General features: G+C 44.8%; 1 protein-coding gene across 22 annotated transcripts in view; it reads left to right on the top strand.

Moving 5' to 3' along the window:
- Positions 1-22595, top strand: part of CELF4 (CUGBP Elav-like family member 4) — a 1454628-nt gene that overhangs the window by 882418 nt on the left and 549615 nt on the right. For all 22 annotated transcript variants that reach the window (XR_012242761.1, XM_073618612.1, XM_073618635.1 and 19 more), the window contains exon 3: positions 9923-9971. Coding sequence is in view for 21 of the 22 variants with exons in the window: in XM_073618612.1 (XP_073474713.1) it covers positions 9923-9971 (49 nt within the window). In the remaining variant the exon portion in view is untranslated. The remainder of the gene's footprint in view (positions 1-9922; positions 9972-22595) is intronic.

Genomic DNA, 22595 nt, shown 5'->3' with positions numbered 1-22595 from the left:
AAAAAAAAAGGTTAATTAAATCCACAAGGGATTTTTTTTTTTTTTGCCACTACTATTCCTTTATATTGGCTTTTTAAAATTTACAAATGCAGCAATTTAGAAATTGTATGCAAGGTTCAGCACTGGCAAACACTTTTTGAAAGATAAAAAGTGGATTACAACTATATACAACTATATAGATCAGACCAAAATGAGGGACAAATGAGGGGGCAAGAGGGACAGAGGGACATTGTTCCAAATCAGGGACAGTCCCTCGAAATCAGGGACAGTTGGGAGCTATGCACAAGGAGAGAGAGCAGAGGTGTGGGAGGGGCCCACCAGACTCCGCCCACTACAGGCTGCCTGCAGAAAACTACAGGAAGAGGTGGAGGCAAGACCTGTCACTCTGCACAAGGAGAGAGAGCAAAGGTGTGGGAGGGGTCCATTGGGCTCCACCCACTACAGGCTTCCTGCAGAAAATGACAGGAGGGGTCGGAGATAAGACCAGTCACCCTACACAAGGAGAGAGAGAACAGAGGTGTGGGAGAGGCCCATCAGGCTCCGCCCACTACAGACTGCCTGCACAAAACTAGAGGCAGGGGCGGAGACAAGACCAGTCACCCTGCACAAGGAGAGAGAGCAACAGTGAGCAGTCTTTATTACAGGAAGTGTAGTTCTGGAAGTAATGCACCCTGAGATTCAAGGAAGAAAACACATGCTGAATGGTTTTGGACAATATTTGCTGATGCCGGAGTTCAGCTTTAACAGACAAAATGGGAGCAAATAATAAAAGTAAATTGTTGGGGTTTCCATAGACTTTCATGGAAACAAAGCCAAAACAGCCGGCAATGCGAGAGAATTGTACATCTTGGATGGGGAAGGAGCATAAAAGAATCACTAATTGGGTAGATTAACATGAAAAGTTCATTTTAAAGTCGTATCTGGGGGAATTGTTACCTTACTCCGCATAATCTTCCGCTAATACCTTCCGTTCCCAGTTGGCCGTTTTGAAAAGGGATTTATCAGAGTTTTTGGCACTTGCAACTGTCTTGTTCCTGCGCGATGGCTCTCCTCCCACATTTAATCAAAGCCCCGCTTGTTTAAGCACCCTCTCCTATTGAATTATGAAATAATAAAACATTAACTCAATTTTGAGAGGAAAATGCTGCGCGGCAGATAACCGCGTGCAGCTTTTTTTTTTTTGTTTGTTTTTTCTGTGTACGCGCAGCTTTCAAACAACATATTCCCACGGCGGAAAAAAGCGATAAATTACGAGGGGGGTTGAAAAATACTCCAGGTATGTCACTCCATTGTGTGGAAGCATTAGCGATATAATGCGGTGGAAGGGCGCGTTAATAGAATCATTGAAGAGCCGCAGACAATGGCTCTGCCTTCTTTCCATGGAGGCCACTTGGGATGATAGGGCCGTGAATGGCGGCTAAGGTTGAGAAAATGCTCCTGAAATTATGGAACTGATATCTTAAAGGGGAACAGAGGCTGAGCCAGATATGGAGGCTGATATGGGCTCCTGAAGTTGGCCTTTGGTTTCTGGTAGGCACACTTGCTTGGAGTCATTGGTTTGGAAAGCTGACTCCATATTTCCTAGGATGCCTTTGGTTTCTGGTAGGCACACTTGCTTGGAGTCATTGGATTGGAAAGCTGACTCCATATTTCCCTGAGACTAAGGTAATACCTACAGGTGCGACCGAGCATGCATGCGTCTCCACCCGTCGCTTGTAGGACAGCCCATTAATTGCAATGGATTTGGTTCTGCAAGCACCATGGTATAGGTGCAACCAAGTGCGCAATTATTTTCTGTGCATCGCGTGTAGGACAGGCCATTAATTTCAGTGGATCTTGTTCATCACGCACCAAGGTCTAGGTGCGACCAAGTGCGCATGCGTTTCCACGCGTCACCTGTAGGACAACTCATTTGTTTCAATGGACCTGGTTCATCAAGCGCCAAGGTTCAGGTGCAACCAAGTACGGACGTGTTACCATGTGTTTTTCTTGCGTGCCGCATGTAGGGAAGTCTTTTCATATCAATGAGCTGCCTTATGCACGAGAAACACTGCAAAAAATTTCCCTGACCCTTTTCCGAAAAAGCGCCACACAAAAGTACATGGCGCTGCCACACAATGCTGTTTGGCACACCCATTACCAAATGCGTGGGGATGCGATTAACAAATATTGGATATTGGAAATTGGAAACACTCCAGGTATGTCACTCCATTGTCTGGAAGCATTAGCGATATAATGCGGTGGAAGGTGCGTTAATAGAATCATTGAAGAGCCGCAGACAATGGCTCTGCCTTCTTTCCATGGAGGCCACTTGGAATGATAGGGCCATGAATGGCGGCTAAGGCTAAGCAAAGGCGCCTGAAACTATGGAACTGATATCTTAAAAGGGAACAGAGGCTGAGCCAGATATGGAGGCTAATATGGGCTCCTGAAGTTGGCCGTTGCCTGGTTGCCTTTGGTTTGTGGTAGGCACACTTGCTTGGAGTAATTGTTTTGGAAAGCTGACTCCATATTTCCCTGAGACTAAGTTAACACCTACAGGTGCGACCGAGCATGCGCCATTAATTGCAATGGATTTGGTTCTGCAAGCACCATGGTATAGGTGTGACCAAGTGCGCGTTCATTTCCCGTGCGTCGCGTGTAGGACAGCTCATTCATTTTTAATGGATCTTGTTCATCACGCACCAAGGTCTAGGTGCGACCAAGTGCGCATGCATTTCCACGCGTCACCTGTAGGACAACTAATTTGTTGCAATGGACCTGGTTCATCAAGCGCCAAGGTGCAGGTGCAACCAAGTACGGACGTCTTACCACGTGTTTTTCTTGCGTGCCGCATGTAGGGAAGTCTTTTCATATCAATGAGCTGCCTTATGCACGAGAAACACGGAAAAAAATTTCCCTGACCCTTTTCCAAAATAAGCGCCACACAAAAGTACATGGTGCTGCCGCACAATGCTGTTTGGCACACCCATTACCGTTGGCAGCCCTGCTCAAATGCAGAATGAGGGGAGGGGGTTAAGGAGAGGGGAGGTGGACTTGGCAGGGATGAGAAGACCTGCTGGAGGTCTCAGTGCAGCAGAGGCAGCGTTTTCAGCTAAACAGGAAGTTAGGAGTTCAACGGATTTCTGGGAATACAGCAGGGATTTTGCTGAACTTACAACAATTTTAAAGGGAAAAACTATGAGGAAATGCCATCTAGAGTCGTACTGAATTTTTCTTTTTTAATTTCTATTTTTCTTGTACGTACAGTAATTCAGGTTATTATTGCCGCTGCTGGTGAACTTTGTGCAAAGGGTTGTCCATAATAAAAAAGTGATATCATGAGGCCTTTCAAAACTTGAATTATAATATAATCCTATGGATCTCTGGAGCCTGCACCTTGAAAAATAAGTCAGCGTAGTTTACTGTAACGGTCGGCGTCTAACCCACTAACACCACACTAGAGCTTACGGCTCTCTGCCTGAGCATTCGGCCCCCCCGATTGCCATCCCACTTTTTTTTCTCTGGGCAGCAGTAGAGCCGGACAGGTGAGGCAGCCCAGACGATCAATCATCCTATTTATTTTTAATTGTATTGTAACGGTCCCCGAGGAGAACGGTTCAAACGAGCTTGACATTATTAAAATTTTAATGCTCAGTTTTCATAGCTGAATGAATATTTAAAGAGTATGTGCCGCTCTTAACTTATGATGATGAAGGAATTAATGGAATGTCTTGTTTAATGTATCCGCACGTGTTGATGCCAAAGGAGTTGGGGGCGGGGTGGCGGGGGGCTTCAGTTGAGGTTTTTGGCCACAATTACGGGGAAAAGGCAGATTTGGCAACAGATTAATCTTAAAAAGGCGACCTGAAGAGTGGGCTCTCCGCAGACAATGGTGTGCTTTGTGGAGTAATGGGGGTCCATACAAGGAGCGGGGGTCATTCTGAATGTGTGCTGATGTCATGGAAGATGAGGTTGTCAGGGCAGGCTGATGGAGAGCCAATCTGGATTATTCCCCCAGATCTCATCTTCATCGTGGGTGAACTGTGTCTGGCAATTTCAGCATGGTGTCATAGTGGACTGGTGATGGTCAACCCACATTAGATGGAGGGCCTCAATTACAGCCTCCAACATCACCAAATGGCCCACATATTCACATGTTCACTCTAAGGAATACTACAGAAAACCATCACAGACCGGACATACAACAGGAGATGGTCGGAGGCTGTAGGCAAGCAATGGCAGATGGTCAGAGACTGCAGACATGGTATAGTAGGTGATCAAAGATGGTGGGCATGCTACAGGAGATGGTCAGAGGCTGTGGATAAGCAATGGCAGATGGTCAGAGACTGCAGACATAGTATAGTAGGTGATCAAAGATGGTGGGCATGCTACAGGAGACAGAGACTGCAGAAATGATACAGGAGATGGTCAGAGACTGTAGACACGATACAGGAGATGGTCAGAGACTGCAGACATACTACAGGAGATGGTCAGAGACTTAGACATTCTACAGGGGATGATTAGAGACTGTAGCTATTCAAGAGGAGATGGTTAGATGCGGTGGGCATGATACAAGAGATGGTCAGAGACTGCAGACATACTACAGGTATGGTCAGAGACTGTAGATATTCTAGAGGAGACGGTCAGTTTTTGCACACATGATACAGGAGATGGTCAGAGATGGCAGACATACTATAAGAGATGGTTAGAGACTGAAGACATGCTCCTGGAGATGGTCAGAGACTGTAGATATTCTAGAGGAGATGGTCAGAGTTTGTAGACATGATACAACAGATGGCCAGAGTATACATGCATGCTATAGAAGATCATCAGAGACTGCAGACATAATACAGGAGATGGTCAGAGACTGCAGACATACTACAGGAGATGGTCAGAGACTGCAGACATACAACAGGAGATGGTCAGAGACTGCAGACATACTACAGGAGATGGTCAGAGACTGCAGACATACAACAGGAGATGGTCAGAGACTGCAGACATACTACAGGAGATGGTCAGAGAGACATAATACAGGAGGTGATCAGAGACTGCAGACATACAACAGGAGATGGTCAGAGACTGCAGACATACTACAGGAGATGGTCAGAGACTGCAAACATCCTACAGGAGATGATCAGAGTTTGTAGGCATGATACAACGGATGGCCAGAGACTATATTCATGCTACAGATGGTCAGAGACTGCAGACATACTACAGGAAATGGTCAGAGACTGTAGATATTCTAGAGGAGATGGTCAGAGTTTGCACACATGATACAGGAGATGGTCAGAGATGGCAGACATACTATAAGAGGTGGTTAGAGACTGCAGACATGCTCCAGGAGATGGTCAGAGACTGTAGATATTCTAGAGGAGACGGTCAGTTTTTGCACACATGATACAGGAGATGGTCAGAGATGGCAGACATACTATAAGAGATGGTTAGAGACTGAAGACATGCTCCTGGAGATGGTCAGAGACTGTAGATATTCTAGAGGAGATGGTCAGAGTTTGTAGACATGATACAACAGATGGCCAGAGTATACATGCATGCTATAGAAGATCATCAGAGACTGCAGACATAATACAGGAGATGGTCAGAGACTGCAGACATACTACAAGAGATGGTCAGAGACTGCAGACATACAACAGTAGATGGTCAGAGACTGCAGACATACTACAGGAGATGGTCAGAGACTGCAGACATACAACAGGAGATGGTCAGAGACTGCAGACATACTACAGGAGATGGTCAGAGACTGCAGACATACTACAGGAGATGGTCAGAGACTGCAGACATACAACAGGAGATGGTCAGAGACTGCAGACATACTACAGGAGATGGTCAGAGACTGCAAACATCCTACAGGAGATGATCAGAGTTTGTAGGCATGATACAACGGATGGCCAGAGACTATATTCATGCTATAGATGGTCAGAGACTGCAGACATACTACAGGAAATGGTCAGAGACTGTAGATATTCTAGAGGAGATGGTCAGAGTTTGCACACATGATACAGGAGATGGTCAGAGATGGCAGACATACTATAAGAGGTGGTTAGAGACTGCAGACATGCTCCAGGAGATGGTCAGAGACTGCAGACATACAACAGGAGATGGTCAGAGACTGCAGACATACAACAGGAGATGGTCAGAGACTGCAGACATACTACAGGAGATGGTCAGAGACTGCAGACATACTACAGGAGATGGTCAGAGTTTGTAGACATGATACAACAGATGGCCAGAGTATACATGCATGCTATAGAAGATGATCAGAGACTGCAGACATAATACAGGAGATGGTCAGAGACTGCAGACATACTACAGGAGATGGTCAGAGACTGCAGACATACAACAGGAGATGGTCAGAGACTGCAGACATACAACAGGAGATGGTCAGAAACTGCAGACATACTACAAGAGATGGTCAGAGACTGCAGACATACTACAGGAGATGGTCAGAGACTGCAAACATCCTACAGGAGATGATCAGAGTTTGTAGACATGATACAACAGATGGCCAGAGACTACATTCATGCTATAGAAGATGATCAGAGACTGCAGACATACTACAGGAGATGGTCAGAGACTGCAGACATAATAGAAGAGATGGTCAGAGACTGAAGGCATGCTCCCAGAGATGGTCAGCGACTGCAGACAAACAAAAGGAGACCAACAAAGACTGGGTGTGCCTAATGACTGTACATGCTGGCCAGCACATACAGTCATTGGACACACCCAGTCTTTCTTGGTCTCCTTTTGTTTGTCTGCAGTCGCTGACCATCTCTTGGAGCATGCCTTCAGTCTCTGATCATCTCCTGTAGTATGTCTGCAATCTCTGATCCCTCTACATAACCTTTTATGTAGCTGCTGGTTGAGGAGTAAAGGGGAGCACTATATTAACTATACTTAAGCTGGCCATACACCATACATTTTTCTTATTCAATGTACTTTAGATTTACCTTCAACTATGTAGTGCGAGGGCCTGTCTGATTGCATACAAATTGAAAGTGTTTAGTTTTGACCTCCTATTATATGGTTTTGGTAAATCTAATGGAAAGTTGTACAAGAAAATTGTATAATGTATGGCCAGCCTTACACTACTTAAGTGACAGCTCTGAGTCTGCTGGGGCTGCTGACATCACATTCAAGATGGCGGCACCCAGCAGCAGTCTCAGAGCTTTTGAATGTCTATACAAGGGAGACTTTTACAGGTAAATAACATGAATTTAGGACATTAAATGCACATTTAATCTCATGGGAAGAATTTTGTTAAAATGACTGGTCTGGTGACAGGTTCTCTTTAAGTCCTGTACAGATGGCGTTGTATAACCAGTTCTGTCACTGCTGCGGCAAACTGGAAAAATTCATCCGAGTCGAACGGTTTGCTGCTGAACCTGAGCTGACCCAGCCGGCCTCTCGCTCTGTCCCTGTCTAGGGAACATGGAAAGCAGAGGAGGGATCAATACATGGATGGATGGATTATGGCTTGTCTCCTGTGATCTATGTTGGGTTTAGCAGGCCAGGATGATTTTGTAGGGGAAGCGAGCGGGGTTGTGAGTGATTTGTTTGGGTCAGGAGCTTTGTAATAATTCTCTGTGTGCCCAGCTCTCACCACATCTCTCCTTTATGGAATTACAACACTCAGCCGCTTGTATGCCAAATACCATTGTACAGGATCACCTGACTTAAAGGGTCACTCCACCAGAGACTAATATTTCAGTGTCTGGCAGAGGCAGAAATGGTAAACCCATTGACATTCTTTCCTGTTTATTAGGACTCTATCAGTGAGATCTGAGTCCTCAGGTCTGTACACCTGCTGTGTCCATTATGAGGGGTTCCCAACATCCCTGAGCTGAGCTCCCCAGTCTGTATGCCTGCTGTGCCCATTACAAGGGGTTCCCACCATTTCAGTCTGCCCACTTGTTGTGTCCATTATAAGTAGTTCCCACTAGCCATGTGCTGAGTTGCCCAGAATGTACACCTGCTGTGCCCATTATGAGGGGTTCCCACCATCCCTGTGCAGATGTCCCAGGTCTGTACACCGGCTGTGCCCATTATGAGGGGTTCCCATTATGCCTGCACTGAATTCCCATGTCTGTACACCTGCTGTGCCCTTATGGGGGGTCCCACCATCCCTGTACTGAGTTCCCAAGTCTGTACACCTGCTGTGCCCATTATGAGGGGTCCCCACCATCCCTGAGCTGAGCTCCCCAGTCTATATGCCTACTGTGCCCATTACAAGGCGTTCCCACCATCTCAGTCTGCCCACCTGTTGTGTCGATTATAAGTGGTTACCACCATCCCTGTGCTGAGTTGCCCAGAATGTACACCTGCTGTGCCCATTATGAGGGGTTCTCACCATCCCTCTGCTGAGTTCCCATGTATGTACACCTGCTGTGCCCATTATAAGGAGTTCCCACCATCCCTGTGCTGAGTTTGCGGGGTCTGTACACCTGCTCTGCCACCATGAGGCGTTCCCACCATCCCTGAGCTGGCCAGTACCTGGGTCTCAAATAGGACATAGTACCTCTTTGTGGATATAACTCCATCCAAGGCACGGTGAAGGTGTATTTCCATCCCTAGTGAAGGTCTGCTCTCCTTTCTTTAATCACCATAAAGCTTCATGCAACATCTCCAGCCAACTGTTCTAATTACAGTAAAATCCAATCTCAGGCAATTAAAGGTCCACTTTTCTCTCCGTCAACGCCCTCCTTCACCGAGGAGCACCGAGCGGGGATCCTAATTACTTCCCATTCATTCTTCCGCCATGTAATTAGAACATTTTATGTCAAGTTGATACTCATTATGGGAACTGGACTCATCGCTTCTGATGTGGATTAATTGATTCTACCTGTGGCACAATCGGGGATCATATATCTGGCTGGGTATGGCGGGCAGTGACCCCCGCTTCAGAGAATGACAAGAGTGTCACTGACCTGGAGTAATTGAAGTGTTTGTTGTAAACCCATGATCGGTTAATTAGTATGTTCGCTATCACACCTCGCTGTATACAGTTTTCTTAAGCAAGTCATTTTTTTTTTTTTTTGGTGAGTTTGTTGCAAAATTTCTTATCTGGAGATCCCGCCAGTAACAACACTTCCAGTTGCAGGCTGACAACGCTAAGCAAATGCCTCTCAGTTGGCATCAGCATTGTCAGCCTGCCATGTGTGCTCCTTTATTTGGCCATTGGGCTGTTTCTGAAGGTCTATCAAATAGCCAGCTCAACAGCCAATTGAAGGATCATGCATCAGTCTGCTGTTTCTCCTCTCAATGTTGGCTGGTAGAGGGACAAGGGACAAGAAGCTGAGGGAAAAGATGATGTACTGGCCAAGCATGTCTCCAGAACTAAACCCTATAGAGCATCTGTGGGGCATCCTCAAATGGAAGGTGGAGGAGCGCAAGGTCTCTAACATCCACCAGCTCCGTGATGTCGTCATGGAGGAGTGGAAGAGGACTCCAGTGGCAACCTGTGAAGCTCTGGTGAACTCCATGCCCAAGAGGGTTAAGGCAGTGCTGGAAAATAATGGTGGCCACACAAAATATTGACACTTTGGACCCAATTTGGACATTTTCACTTAGGGGTGTACTCACTTTTGTTGCCAGCGGTTTAGACATTAATGGCTGTGTGTTGAGTTATTTTGAGGGGACAGCAAATTTACACTGGTATACAAGCTGTACACTCACTACTTTACATTGTAGCAAAGTGTCATTTCTTCAGTGTTGTCACATGAAAAGATAGAACAAAATATTTACAAAAATGTGAGGGGTGTACTCACTTTTGTGAGATACTGTATTATTATATATATTTTATTACTATTATCACTACTAACAGTATTAATGTGTAATTGGAAGCATGTTACATTGTTTCACAGTATTTTAATGTCACAGTATTTTTGTGACGCTAACCCGTGCGCTCTCTCTCCTCTCTCTACAGATGAACCGGCCAATCCAGGTCAAGCCAGCAGACAGCGAAAGTCGAGGAGGTAGTAGTCTACATTGCTCCAAGCATTACCGCTAAGTACCGTGATTGCTGTTAGATTTTGTCATGCTGTGCGGCTGATCAATTAGCAGCGTAATCAGTGGCGGGGACATTCCCTCCATAGAACTTTTTATTATCTAATTCTTTTTCTTTTTATGTACTTTGCACTTTTTTTTTTTTAATCCCCCCCCACGTTCAATTATGATCTGAAAGGTGGCAGCCATTGCCTAGGAAACCAATGACTGCCTTGTTAAGATATATTGTGTCGAACGATGATGAAAATTTGTTGCTAACTTCTGCTGCGGACTTGCAACTTTTGACAAATTTGATGCTTTTAAAGGTCAATTATGGCCACCTTTAAAAAAATAATAATAATAATAATTTAGCCTCACCACCCCCACACCACACTACACAATCTCCTGCACGTTTTTTGTAATAAAGGTTCTAACACACAGGAATACAGTTATCACCAGTCCTCTGGTGTTTAGTGCTCGATGAGTACTTCTAGCAGTAACCACCTGATGACATGGACTATGGTCAAACAATGAAGACTGGGTGATGATGTTTAAGGATGAGCTTGAGTTTAGTCCTAAACCACATTCAGCCAAACCCAGAAGAAAGCTTTCAGCATTAGCTCAATCGTTTGTGTTCGGGGTATTCTCTGCAGCTACAAGTACAAAAAGGGGCCAGAGATTCACCTGACATCACTGACATAAGATGGCCAGTGTCATTGATCTAATATGTGACCATATTAGGTCAATGATGTCATAATATGGCCTAATATAGCCAATGACATTGACTTAATATAGCCATGCAGCCCAATCAGGTCAAATATGTCCTAATATGTCCCAATATGGCCAATGTCATTGACCTGCTAAGGCTACATCGCCCTGTTAGGTTGATGGCATTGACCTAATATGGCCAATGTCTTTGATCTAATTTGACCATGTGGCCATACCAGGTCAATGATGTCATAATGTGGTCTAATATGGCCAGTGCCTTTGACTTAATATGGCCATGTGGCTAAACCAGGTCAACTATGTCCTAATATGACCTAATATGGCCAATGTTGTTAAACCCACTAAGGCTACATGGCCCTGTAAGGTCAATGACATTGACCTAATATGGCCGGTGTCAATGATCTAATATGGCCATGTGACTACATTAGGTTAATGATGTCATAATATGGTCTGATGTGGTCAATGTCCTTGGCGTAATATGGCCATGTGGCCCATTCAGGTCATTTATACCCTAATATGGCCAATATCATTCACCTACTAGGGCTACATGGCTTTGTTAGGTTAATGACATTGACCTAATATGGCCGGTGTCATTTATCTAATATGACCATGTGGCCATATTGGGTTAATGATATCATAATATGGCCTAATATGGCCAATGTCATTGACTTAATATGGCCATGTGGCCCAATCAGGTCACTTATGGCCTAATATGACCAATGTGATTAATCTACTAAGGCTACATGGCCCTGCTGGGTCGATGACATTGACCTAACATGGCCGGTGTCATTAATCTAATGTGACCATGTGGCCATATTTGGCCAATGATGTCATTGATCTATTAGGGTTACATGGCTATGTTAAGTCAATGACATTGACCCAATATGGCCAATGTCATTGGCCTAATATGACCAATGTCATTGGCCTAATATGACTGTTTGGCCATACTAGGTCAATTATGTCCTAATATAGCCTATGACATTGACCTAATATGGTCAAGTGGCCATATTAGGTCTATGATGTCATGGGCATCCCCTTTGTGTACGTGGAGCTGTGGGGTGACCCTCCTGCAACTGATTGGGTCTGCAATTACATCTTCCTTCATGATTTAGACTGAACCAAACTCATCCCTAATGAGGTTGTTGAAAGACAAGAGTCTTGAGCAGTCTATTCAAACGAATGGGCTACGCTAATGCAACACAGAACAAAATATGCCTTACTGCATGTGCGGTTAATGCCGGAGTGAATGGGCCCTTTCAGCAGCTTTTGGTATTCACTTGTTCGCTTACAAAGAGGGTTTATATTCACCCATCCTGTGGCTCCTTCTTTTGATCTTTTCTATGTTCCAGAGTTATGGCTGTCTGAAGAATTTTCAGATTCAGCATTTTCCAGTGTGCCAGATGCCTGTCCCCCCCTGCAGGGTACAATGGTTCTTCCCGCCTGCTCGTACATCCCTATAGGCCACAGCAGTGTCATAGGGGTCAGTGAAAGGAACCAAGGCATGGAGTGGAGGGTGCATGTATCTGACACTCCCAGAGGTGTCAAGTGTGAAGCTTTTTCAGGTGGCCATAGCTCTAGAACAGAGCCAAGAACAGAGGAAATAGGGGAAGGGGAATTATGAACCCACTATATTTGCAGCTCATAATTCTTTACACTTTTTATCCAGTGACAGTCACTTTAAAGGTATAATCCACTTTTTAGACCGTGTTTAAATTTTTTAAAAAAATATTCCATATTTAGGCCTGAACGTAAAGCATGGTCAGAAATACCAAATACCAGCACCCTAAACCCAACCTAAATTGCAGGGTGCTTCTTGTTGTAGGTTGTAATTTTTGTGGCTCCACCCCCACACATCCACATCATCCAGTGAACATACTACAAGACCAATCTGCATCCACGATAGAGTGCACCAACAGCAGGGTGGCGACATCACCAGAATTGTAGTCCATTCACAACCTTCTCCAGCACCATCACAGAAGGTCTTACCTTCGTACAGACCTGGAACTGAGGATGAACAATGCAAGAGCCAGTGCACTACACCCATGACACACTGATTAAGGGTTGCTCTGCAGGCCTGAATCTAAAAATATAATAAATGCACATTTTAATTTTATCATTGTTAGTGCATTCATTTTTTAAAGGTGGACTGTGCCTTTAACAGCATTTAACAAGGCTAAGATAAAAAGGGTTACAATGTTGCATTATATAATACCTCAAACTAAATAAGATTCCTAAAAAAAATATATAAATACTAAAAAAATACAGAGAAACACACATTTTATTTTATTTATTTGACTTTTGAAGCTGTCTTGTTCAGTAAAAGGGGAACTCCGGTCTTGGCAGATGTTTGAGTATCTTATACAATATAAACTGCAACATATCAATAAAGAAAAATATATTCCCTATAGATAGAAAGACATTGGTGTGATTGGACAATGAAAAGGGGATGGGGCCTTGACACCAAATTTGACAAACAGTTGTCACCCCGAGCACAATGAACCTTAAACAGATTTGGAAAATAATTGTTTAGCTGAACTCTGAAATGTAGACGAAAATTAGAAGCTGGTGTTTTCAATCTACTTGGTACCTAGGCATGGACATATGTGGGATAAGGCGCTGATCAAACTAACTCAGTGCTTCAGATGGGGATATGACTGTGTTTGCCCTCAGCCAGCACTGCTCCAGCCACACCCCCTAACCAGTGGTGTATTTTAGTTGTGTGCTGCCCTAGGCAAGACTAAAATTGGGCACCCTCCATCTAAATTTGCCCCACCCTTCTTGTTTAAGATCCACCCCTTAATCTGTAAACCCCACCCTCTCCTCTTTAGCTCTACCTCTTTCTATTATAGGTCCACCTCTTTAGTGGTGGGGAGAGAGAGTGGGTGAGAGGAAGGGTGAGAGAGAGAGAGGGGGTGAGAGCACGGGGGTGAGAGAAAGAGGGGGTGAGAGAGAGGGGGTGAGAGAGTGAGGGGTGAGAGGGAGGGTGAGAGAGAGAGGGAGGTGAGAGAGAGTGGGTGAGAGAGTGGGGGTGAGAGGAAGGGTGAGAGAGAGAGGGGGTGAGAGCGCGGGGGTGAGAGAAAGAGGGGGTGAGAGAGTGGGGGGTGAGAGGGAGGGTGAGAGAGAGAGGGAGGTAAGAGAGAGTGGGTGAGAGAGTGGGGGGTGAGAGGAAGGGTAAGAGAGAGAGCGGAGTGAGGAAGAGAGAGAGGGGAGTAAGAGAGTGGGGGGTGAGAGAAAGAGGGGGGTGAGAGAGAGGGGGGTGAGAGAGAGGTGGTGAGAGAGTGGGGGGTGAGAGGAAGGGTGATGGAGAGAGGGGAATGAGGGAGAGAGAGAGGGGGTGAGAGAGTGGGGGTGAGAGAAAGAGGGGGTGAGAGAGAGGGGATGAGAGAGGGGGTGAGAGAGAGGGGGTGAGAGGGAGGTGAGAGGGAGGGTGAGAGAGAGAGGGGGTAAGAGGGAGGGTGAGAGAGAGAGAGGGGGTGAGAGGGAGGGTGAGAGAGGGAGAGGGGGTGAGAGGGAGGGTGAGAGAGAGAGAGAGAGGGGGGAGTGAGAGAGAGGAGAATAAGAGAGAGTGTTTGTGTGAGAGAGAGAGAGAGAGAGAGAGAGAGAGAGAGAGAGAGAGAGGGGGGGGAGAGGGAGTGAGAGAGAGAGAGAGAGAGAGAGAAGGGGATGAGAGAGAGAGGGTGTGTGTGTGAGAGGGAGAGAGAGGGAGAAAGAGGGATGAGAGAGAGGAGGGTAATAAAAAGAGGGGGAGGTGAGAAAGAGAGAGGGGGATGAGAGAGGGGGGGTGAGAGAGAGAGAGAGAGAGAGAGAGAGAGAGGGGTGAGAGAAAGAGATGGGGTGAGAGAAAGAGGGGGTTGAGAGATAAAAGGAGGGGGGAAAGAGGTGGGGGAGATAGGGGGTTTGAGAGGGAGAGAGAGAGAGGGGGAGTGAGGGAAAGAGGGAGTGAGAGAGGGAGGGGAGTGAGAGAGAGGGACTCCCACCCCCCCTCCTTTGAACCAGCTGTGTGTAGCAAGGCTGCCGAGGCACGGTCACAGCCTGGGATTCCAACCTCCTCTGCCAAGTGAGCTACTTTTGGGATCGGAGGCTGCAATCACCGCTACCTCCTGCTTTGCTCCTCTGTCACCGAATGTTCAGTCCGCAGCCGCTCCTGGTGTCACTCCTCTGGCGGGTGTCACCCGGGTGTGGTCCGCACCCCTGTAGTGATCTCACTGCTCATAGTGTCTCTTCTGCCTGGGAGACCCCCCTGAAAAATGCTGCCAAAGGCAAAAGCCTTGTTTGCCTCATGATAAATACACCCCTGCCCATGACCTGTTTCGCCTTGGCTGCTGGGGCTTGGTCACAGACCCTTCTTATCCCACATAGGTCCACCTTTCTGAATTAGTGCCTGACACCTGCTCCCACTTTCTCAATACCGGTAGGGACACCTGTTATCATCCAGGTTTGAGCAGCGCTCTAAGTTCATACTTGCTACCGAGGTTTAGATTGGACCGGAGTTCCCCTTTAAATAAAGTTAACGTGGGACCAGTGCAGAGAAAGAGTACAGTGTGTTCTGTATTTGTGGTGGAGTTTTTAGCTGAAATGTTTGATCGGCCTGGATGTTTTACAAACCTAGGTTGTGTTTGCCGAGTGCAAAAGAGATGATGACATTTGGAGTCAATGTCTGGGTGGATTTGATATCTCTCTTATTTGATCTTTGATATACGTGTCTGGGTGGAGATTGTAAGGGATGTAGACATCTGACAAGGCCTCTGTCCATTGCCGTGACATCTCTATCGGCCGTCAGTCATCCTTGATTTGTCTGGTGATATTTGGCAATGGAAATGGCCGCATGACTTTCCGCTATTCCAACTAAGCCATCTAAGAAAACCATGATTTGTATAATTTCTCTGAATGTCTGCAACGATCTGCTGTGTGCTATTTGTCATTATGGTTTGAAGACGCTCCCCTCGAGATATCTAGATAACTGCATCAGAAGCAGTGCCTGATTAAACTCTGTGGAGGCCCCTAGCCGCTGTTTTGCTTTAACAAGCAGGGGAAGGGGACCGTCCCACCGGTAGTCCAGATTGACCGGATCGGCTCAGTTCGCCTCTATAATATGGTAATCTGGAAGCGATGATCTGACATCACTTCCGGTTTCCCCGGGGGTCAACGGCTCATTTTTAACAATCAAAAGAATTTGATCACACCAATCTTGGTGTGATCAAATGCTCTTAAGGGCAGAGGAGGGATCTAGGGTTTTGTAAACCCCAGATCTTTCCATAAAGAGTACCTGTCACTGCCTATTACTGTCACAGGAGATGTTTGCATAATATAAATAAATAAAAGTGATTAAAAAAATTCAAGCGACAGTGTAAAAAAAAAAAAAAAAACTGCCAAAAAAAAAAAATGTAACGTGCCCCCTGTCCCCTCATGCTGGCGCACAAAGGCGACTACCTGCGTAGTTTACGCAGGCACTCAAACAGCGATCATCCCACACACGGTATCACCGTGAACGTCAGGTCATGGACAGTAACTATAGCACCAGACCTCCTCCGTGAATCTAAACTGGTAACCTGTAAAAACTTTGGATAGTAAAAAAATAAGTTGTTTGCTGCCGTTGCAAGGGCGTGCGTGATTTTAGAGCGTGATATGTTTGGTATCTATTTACTCGGCGTACCATCATCTTTTTTATTTTCCAAAAAAAATGGGTTTTGTATTGTGGTTTTTTTTTTTTTTTGCATTAAAATTCAAGTGTATTTTTTCCAAAAAGAGTGTGTTTGAAAATTTGTAAATACCGTGTGACATAAAAAAAAAAAAATTGCAAAACCCACCATTTTACTCTCTAGGGCATCTGCTTTAAAAAACATTTATATGTTTGGGGTTCTAAGAAATTTCCTAGCAAAAAAATACTGATTGTTACAGTATAAAAAAGTGTCAGAAAAGGCAGTTAAGTTGTTATTGGGTACATTACAATAATATCCCCTTGTCGACCACAATATGTATATATACTTTGTGGCTTGCAAATGGTTTACTAGGATTATGGCTGAAAATACAGTATTAGCTATAACTCTGGTAGCTATTAGCTATAACCCTGGTATTATTCTTCTCAGAAGGTGCTTCTCTTTCTCATGAAAGTTGTTCAAGCAGCTAATTAGCCACTGGATTGCTTTCAGAAGCAGTAGGAGGGGTTGCTCCCCCCCCCCGCCCTGCATCTCGCTAGTGTTTCTCGGGCTTACCGTTCAAACTGGGGAGCCCGAGAAACGATCCGATGGTTCGTCTGGCTGGCCATAGAGATAAACAGAAACCAGATCATCTCTGATCATCTTTATAATTTTGGAGGACCAGAGCGACGTTATGACGTCACTTCCGGTCTAGGGCAGAAGTAAACAACTTTTTAAAAAAAAAAATTTAAGCAAAAGATCAAACTTTTGCTTTCAAGGGTAGAGGAGAGATTTGGGATCTTATAGACCCCAGATCTCCATAATAAGGACCTGTCACCCCTTATTTTCTATTACAAGAGATGTTTTCATTCTTTGTAATAGACATAAAAGTGATTAAAAAAAAAAAAAATTAAAGGGACAGTGTAAAAAAAAAAAATGCGTTTTGATAATCTCCTGCATAAAAAAAAAGTGTGACATAAAAAATTTGCAAAACCCACCATTTAATTCTCTAGGGCCTCTGTTTTAAAAAAAAATAAAAAATATATACAAATATATATATATATAAATATATATATATATATATATATATATATATATATATATATATATATATATATATATATATATATATATATATATATAATGTTTGGGGGCTCTAAGAAATTTTCTAGCAAAAAAATACTGATTGTTACATATAAACAAAAAAGTGCCAGAAATGATCTTGGGGGTCAAGTGTTGTTATATTACAATCATATAGTATTTCCTCTATAGAGTCTTTAATGTGTTGAGTTGATTCTTTTTTTATTATATCTTTTATAAACAATTTAAGAAAGCTTCATTGTATTTTATATTTTAGGGCTCATGAACAGGACGTTTAAAAAACGCAATCACTGCTGTCAGGAAAAAAGCAGCGTTCAAAATGAGCATTAGCGTTTTTTTAAGCATTCTTATAGTAAACACACTTCCTAAAATGTAAAAACGCCTAAAAACGTCAAACGCAGCTAAAAGCGCATTACTGCGTTTAGCCGCATTTAGCAGCGTTTCTTGGCATTTTGCGTTGTTATGGCCAAACAGCCTCTGCTTCTTGGACGCACAGGCAGTCATTTTTTTTTTAATACTTCTGGAGGATTCCTGCGACAGTTCCTAACTTTAATCCGACTCACCTTGGGGTGTTCCTAATCCTCCAGTTTCCTTTTGTACAATTCTAAAGGGCAGAGAGACCCTGACGTCTACTGGTGGGGAAATGTGAAGACGTGATCATTTAAGCACAGAATCCCAGAGTGACCAAAGTCCCCCAATTTTCTTTGGATTGACCTTAAAAAGTCGGCCTAAAGCTACCTTTAACAGTACAGTTTTATAAATATTCGCATTCTATACAGTAGGTAAAGAGGTAAATTTTTTCGTAACAGACACCTTCTCAATCATTTGACTATTACTTCTAGTATAATGACTAAAATGTGTCTTCCAGGCTCCATTGCACAATAGATTAGGAATGAAAGTTTATGTAAAGAGAATCTTTGCACAATGCTAGGCTAACATGTTTCAGGCTCTGAGAGTGGGGGGTGGGAGGTGTTTAGGCATCCTATAGGACAGGGGTGTCAAACTCAATTTTATAGAAGCCGCATTTTGGTTGCCCTTAAAGGGCCAATTGTATTTGTAAGACTACATCATTTATCCCAGGCTTTCTTTTCTTAGAATAGGTGAAGAAACTCAACCCCCCCCCCAATCGAATCACATTGAACGGTGGGTGTGGCCATATTGCACTGCTAGTGGGAGGATCTTAAGGGAGCAATAAATACCAGGAGTGCCTTAAGTGTGGAGTTCAGGGGTACACTATGTACAGAGTGCAGGGTTCAGGGGTGTGCTATGTACAGAGCGCATGGTTCAGGGGTGCGCTCTGTACACTGTGCAGGGTTCAGGGGTGTGCTATGTAAAAAATTCAGGGGTCAGTGGTGTGCTATGCACAGAGCACAGGGTTCAGGAGTGCACTGTGTACAGAGCGCAGGGTTCAGGGGTGCACTATATACAGAGCGCAGGGGTGTGCTATGTACAGGGCACAGGGTTCAGGGGTGCGCTATGTACAGAGCGCAGGTTTCAGGGGAGCGCTATGTACAGAGTGCAGAGTTCAGGGGAGGGCTATGTACAGAGTGCAGAGTTTAGGGGAACTCTATGTACAGAGTGCAGAGTTTAGGAGTGCACTACATATAGTTGCAGGGTTTAGCAGTGTGCTATGCACAGTGTGCTGGGTTCTGGCTGAAAAAAAAAGCCCTGACTGCAAGTGTTACATGAAATGGCCTGGCGGGCCAGATTTGGCCCACGGACCTTGTGTTTGACACATGTGCTATAGGAGGTATAAGAGCATAGGGAGGACATCTTGCATGGTCTAGTAAGCGGAAAAATGACACAGACAGCTGCCATGCTGCAATAGGTAACAGCAGCATCACCATGAATATACAGTGTGTCAGGGATATAGGGAAGTCACAAGACTCTCTGACGAAAACTACTGAATACAATGTAAAGGCATACCATGCATTGTGTTGATGTGTTAATGCAGAGCTTTGTGGTGCTAACATGCTCTCTGTCTAAGGCCTCATTCACATGTGAGGTTGGGAGGCAGTAAAACCCTACAGCAGAGCCACGGTTTTACTGTCCCCCAACTGCTACCACCTTTAGCTACAGAGGCAACAGCCAAGGGTGTACACATACTGTGGCCATGATGATTTGCTTTGTGGCTGTGGCAGAAATGATACCCCTTGTTGCTTCATGAATGGGGCCGCTCTACAAGCACCCCACAACTTCATGCAGTTCATGCGGTTGCAGTGAGCTTGTGCGGGGGCCAATCGGTTATAGATAAGACACCTCCCCACTGCATGTCAAATTCTTCCAGAAGAGCAATCCGAGTGCTCATTCCTCTTCAGGCCCCATTCGCACTTGGCAATTTGGAATCGCGGGCAGAATAACCGCCATTCTGCCCGCAATTCCAGATTTTGGTGACGATCGCTGCAAACGTGCAATGCGTGTTTGGGTGCCATTCATTCTAAGTGCATCACAAACACATTGCACGTCAATCACGTGGAAACACGCTTTAAAAAAATTGACGTACGTGTGAACAAGGCCTTAGGCAGGCCATTCATTTCCAATGGGCTTGCTGAATGCATTAAAAACGCATCTGATTATTTTTTTCAACACAGCACAATGCACAGGTGGTGCGCTAAAACACAATGTGTGCCTTGGGGTGCATTTGCAAAGTTGAATTAATGAATGGCACCAAAACACACTGCACCACGTTACGTACATATCAGTAAACATGCATTATCCCAAGGCATAGATGTGAATGGGCCCCAACACAAGAGATGGCTCTCGCAAGAGATTGGCTATTTGGCAAATCCCCCTTTAAAAAACCCATGGATCGGCAAACGCTCAGTTTCAGGATGCCAGCTACTTCAAAAGATGAAGGAGAGCGAAGCAAAGCTTTGAAAGTAGGAACGGAGAATGTCGTTAGCATAAAAAAGCCGGGTGACATAATGTAGGTGCCTCCACGTGCCTCCCCCATTCATCCTCCGAGGACAAAGTTCACGCATCGAGTCAGTAGAGGGATGTATATTCAGCGCTATTCAGCAACATCAATTACTCTCATATATAACCCTGCACTGATACTTTGCCCCCAAACTGCATTATTCAGCTATTTTCCCCTTCTTCTCCCTACTAGGCATGACCAGATATCTTCCCATTAATTGCATATTCAATACTTAAACAGCAAATAGAGTGCTGACTTGCAGTATCGCCGTACCATCAAGGAAGAGGCCACATCTCGGCATTTACATGGGAAATAATGATGTGCAAGTAAGGAACCTTGGCCCAGGAAATGTAGAAATAGTTAAATGGCACAGTGTACGTATTGTTCTAGTGCTACAGTTGAAGGAACGGCACAGAGAAACTTGAAAATGTAGTATGTAAATGTATAACACGCACCGTGGGCCTCTCTCTCTCATGTGTTCTCTTTAGTATTGGGAGACCAAAGTTATTAACAAAGCAACTCAGGAAGACCTTCCCTAATACCCCTCAATGTGAGCATGGTAAGTGGGTGCCAATTGTCTTAGTGCCACATTCCATAGAGTGTGCCCAACGCAGGATGCTTCCACTGTCGAAAACAGGACCGCACTAGGAATCAGGTTAATTGGTTCTCATCTGACAGCTCTCCAATAACTGCAGAAAACTGAAGGCTGCACACTAATGACGTCACTTCCTTGTAAAAACGTTATTCACTTACTTTATTGTCTAAGGTAGGTGATAGAAGAGAGGGAGAGAGTGCAGAGACCGTGATGTTAACTTATGGCTAGAGTGAACCCAGGGTTGGACCTGAACCGCCCCTTTCTGGCAGGTTTCACCCCATCAGTCATAGTCATAAGCTCCCTACGACTTAACCCTTCGTGGGTAAAATGCACTAGTGAGAGGTGGTTCTGGTCTAACCCTGGTCCACTTTAGGGGTGGGGAGAGGCTCCTTGATTTGTGTGGCTGAAGAGAGAGATTGGAGCCTGGAGCGCCTCTGTTTCCCTTGAGTTCCCTCATTGTGCCTCTTCAGATTGCAGACATCAAATGACCACTCATCCTTCTCTCTCTTTGAGGTCCGTATAGCGGGAAACAATGATTCTCTGCAGTCTCTTCCTCTCTTCCATCACTTGGCTTATCTTTGAAAGTGGCAAGATAAGATAGGTGAATTGTTACAGTGAAATTACATCATTGGCGTGCGGCCTTCAGAAGGAACTGTTTGTCACCAGATTGGAGCTTTGGGCCTAAGAAGGCTTCCACCTTTCAATACGTGACCACATGCTGGTGTCTTCGGTGTCACTAAGGTGATAAATAAAAGGCAATTGGTACCTCTGGATGTGCAGCCATTTCTTCTTTTCTTCCACCTTTCAATGTCAGAGGTGTTTATTCAGCCTGTTGCAATTAGTTTGAAAAGATATAATGCGGCCCTTTTCAGAAGAGACTTTTAGTAGATAGGCTAAACCTCTGAGATATCCAACTTTGGAATCTTATTTTTCATATTACCCCACGGAATTGACCTTCTTAAACATAAGGTAGGAGAAACCACCATTTGGATGATGTTAGGTGGTATCCTTTTCCATAATACACTGGGAGGCCAAAGTGCCAATCTGGCACCTAACATCATCCAAATGGTGGTCTCCTCTACCTTATTTTTAAGAAGGTAAATTCCATGGAGTAATAGGAAAAAGAAGATTCCACATTCTCTGACATCTCAGGTATGAGCTATAAACGCTTTACTAAAAGTCTCTTCTGAAAAGACAACATGATATCTTTTCAAACTAATGGCAACAGACTGAATAAACATCAACACCTGTGGCAGCAAAAGGTGGAAGCTTTGGCCCAAAGCTCCAATCTGGTGACCACCAATTCCTTCTCTGAAGCTCTTCAGGGGAAGAGTGCTTGGATTCCAAGAGGGATTCCACCTGTCAGTGCTACAGGTGTTGACATTTATTCAGCCCATTGCCACAAGTTCAAAATGATATCAAGTTGCCCTGTTTAGAAGTAAAGAGTTTATATTTCTTAAATATCCAAGAATTTGAGAACTTGTTCACATTGCACCATGGAATCATCCTTCATAAAGATAAGGATAATGGCAGAAGAGAGGGAGAGCGTGCAGAGATCGTGAACGGGAACTGGGGCTACAGTGGACATGGGTTGATGCCTTTTTATCGGGAATTTTTGTTTGCCCCCATGAGGACCTCA

The sequence above is a fragment of the Aquarana catesbeiana genome, linkage group LG01 (assembly GCF_042186555.1).
Source record: "Aquarana catesbeiana isolate 2022-GZ linkage group LG01, ASM4218655v1, whole genome shotgun sequence".
NCBI lineage: Eukaryota > Metazoa > Chordata > Amphibia > Anura > Ranidae > Aquarana > Aquarana catesbeiana.
The sequence above is the reverse complement of the archived record's forward strand: the minus strand, read 5'-3'. Positions and strand labels throughout refer to the sequence as shown.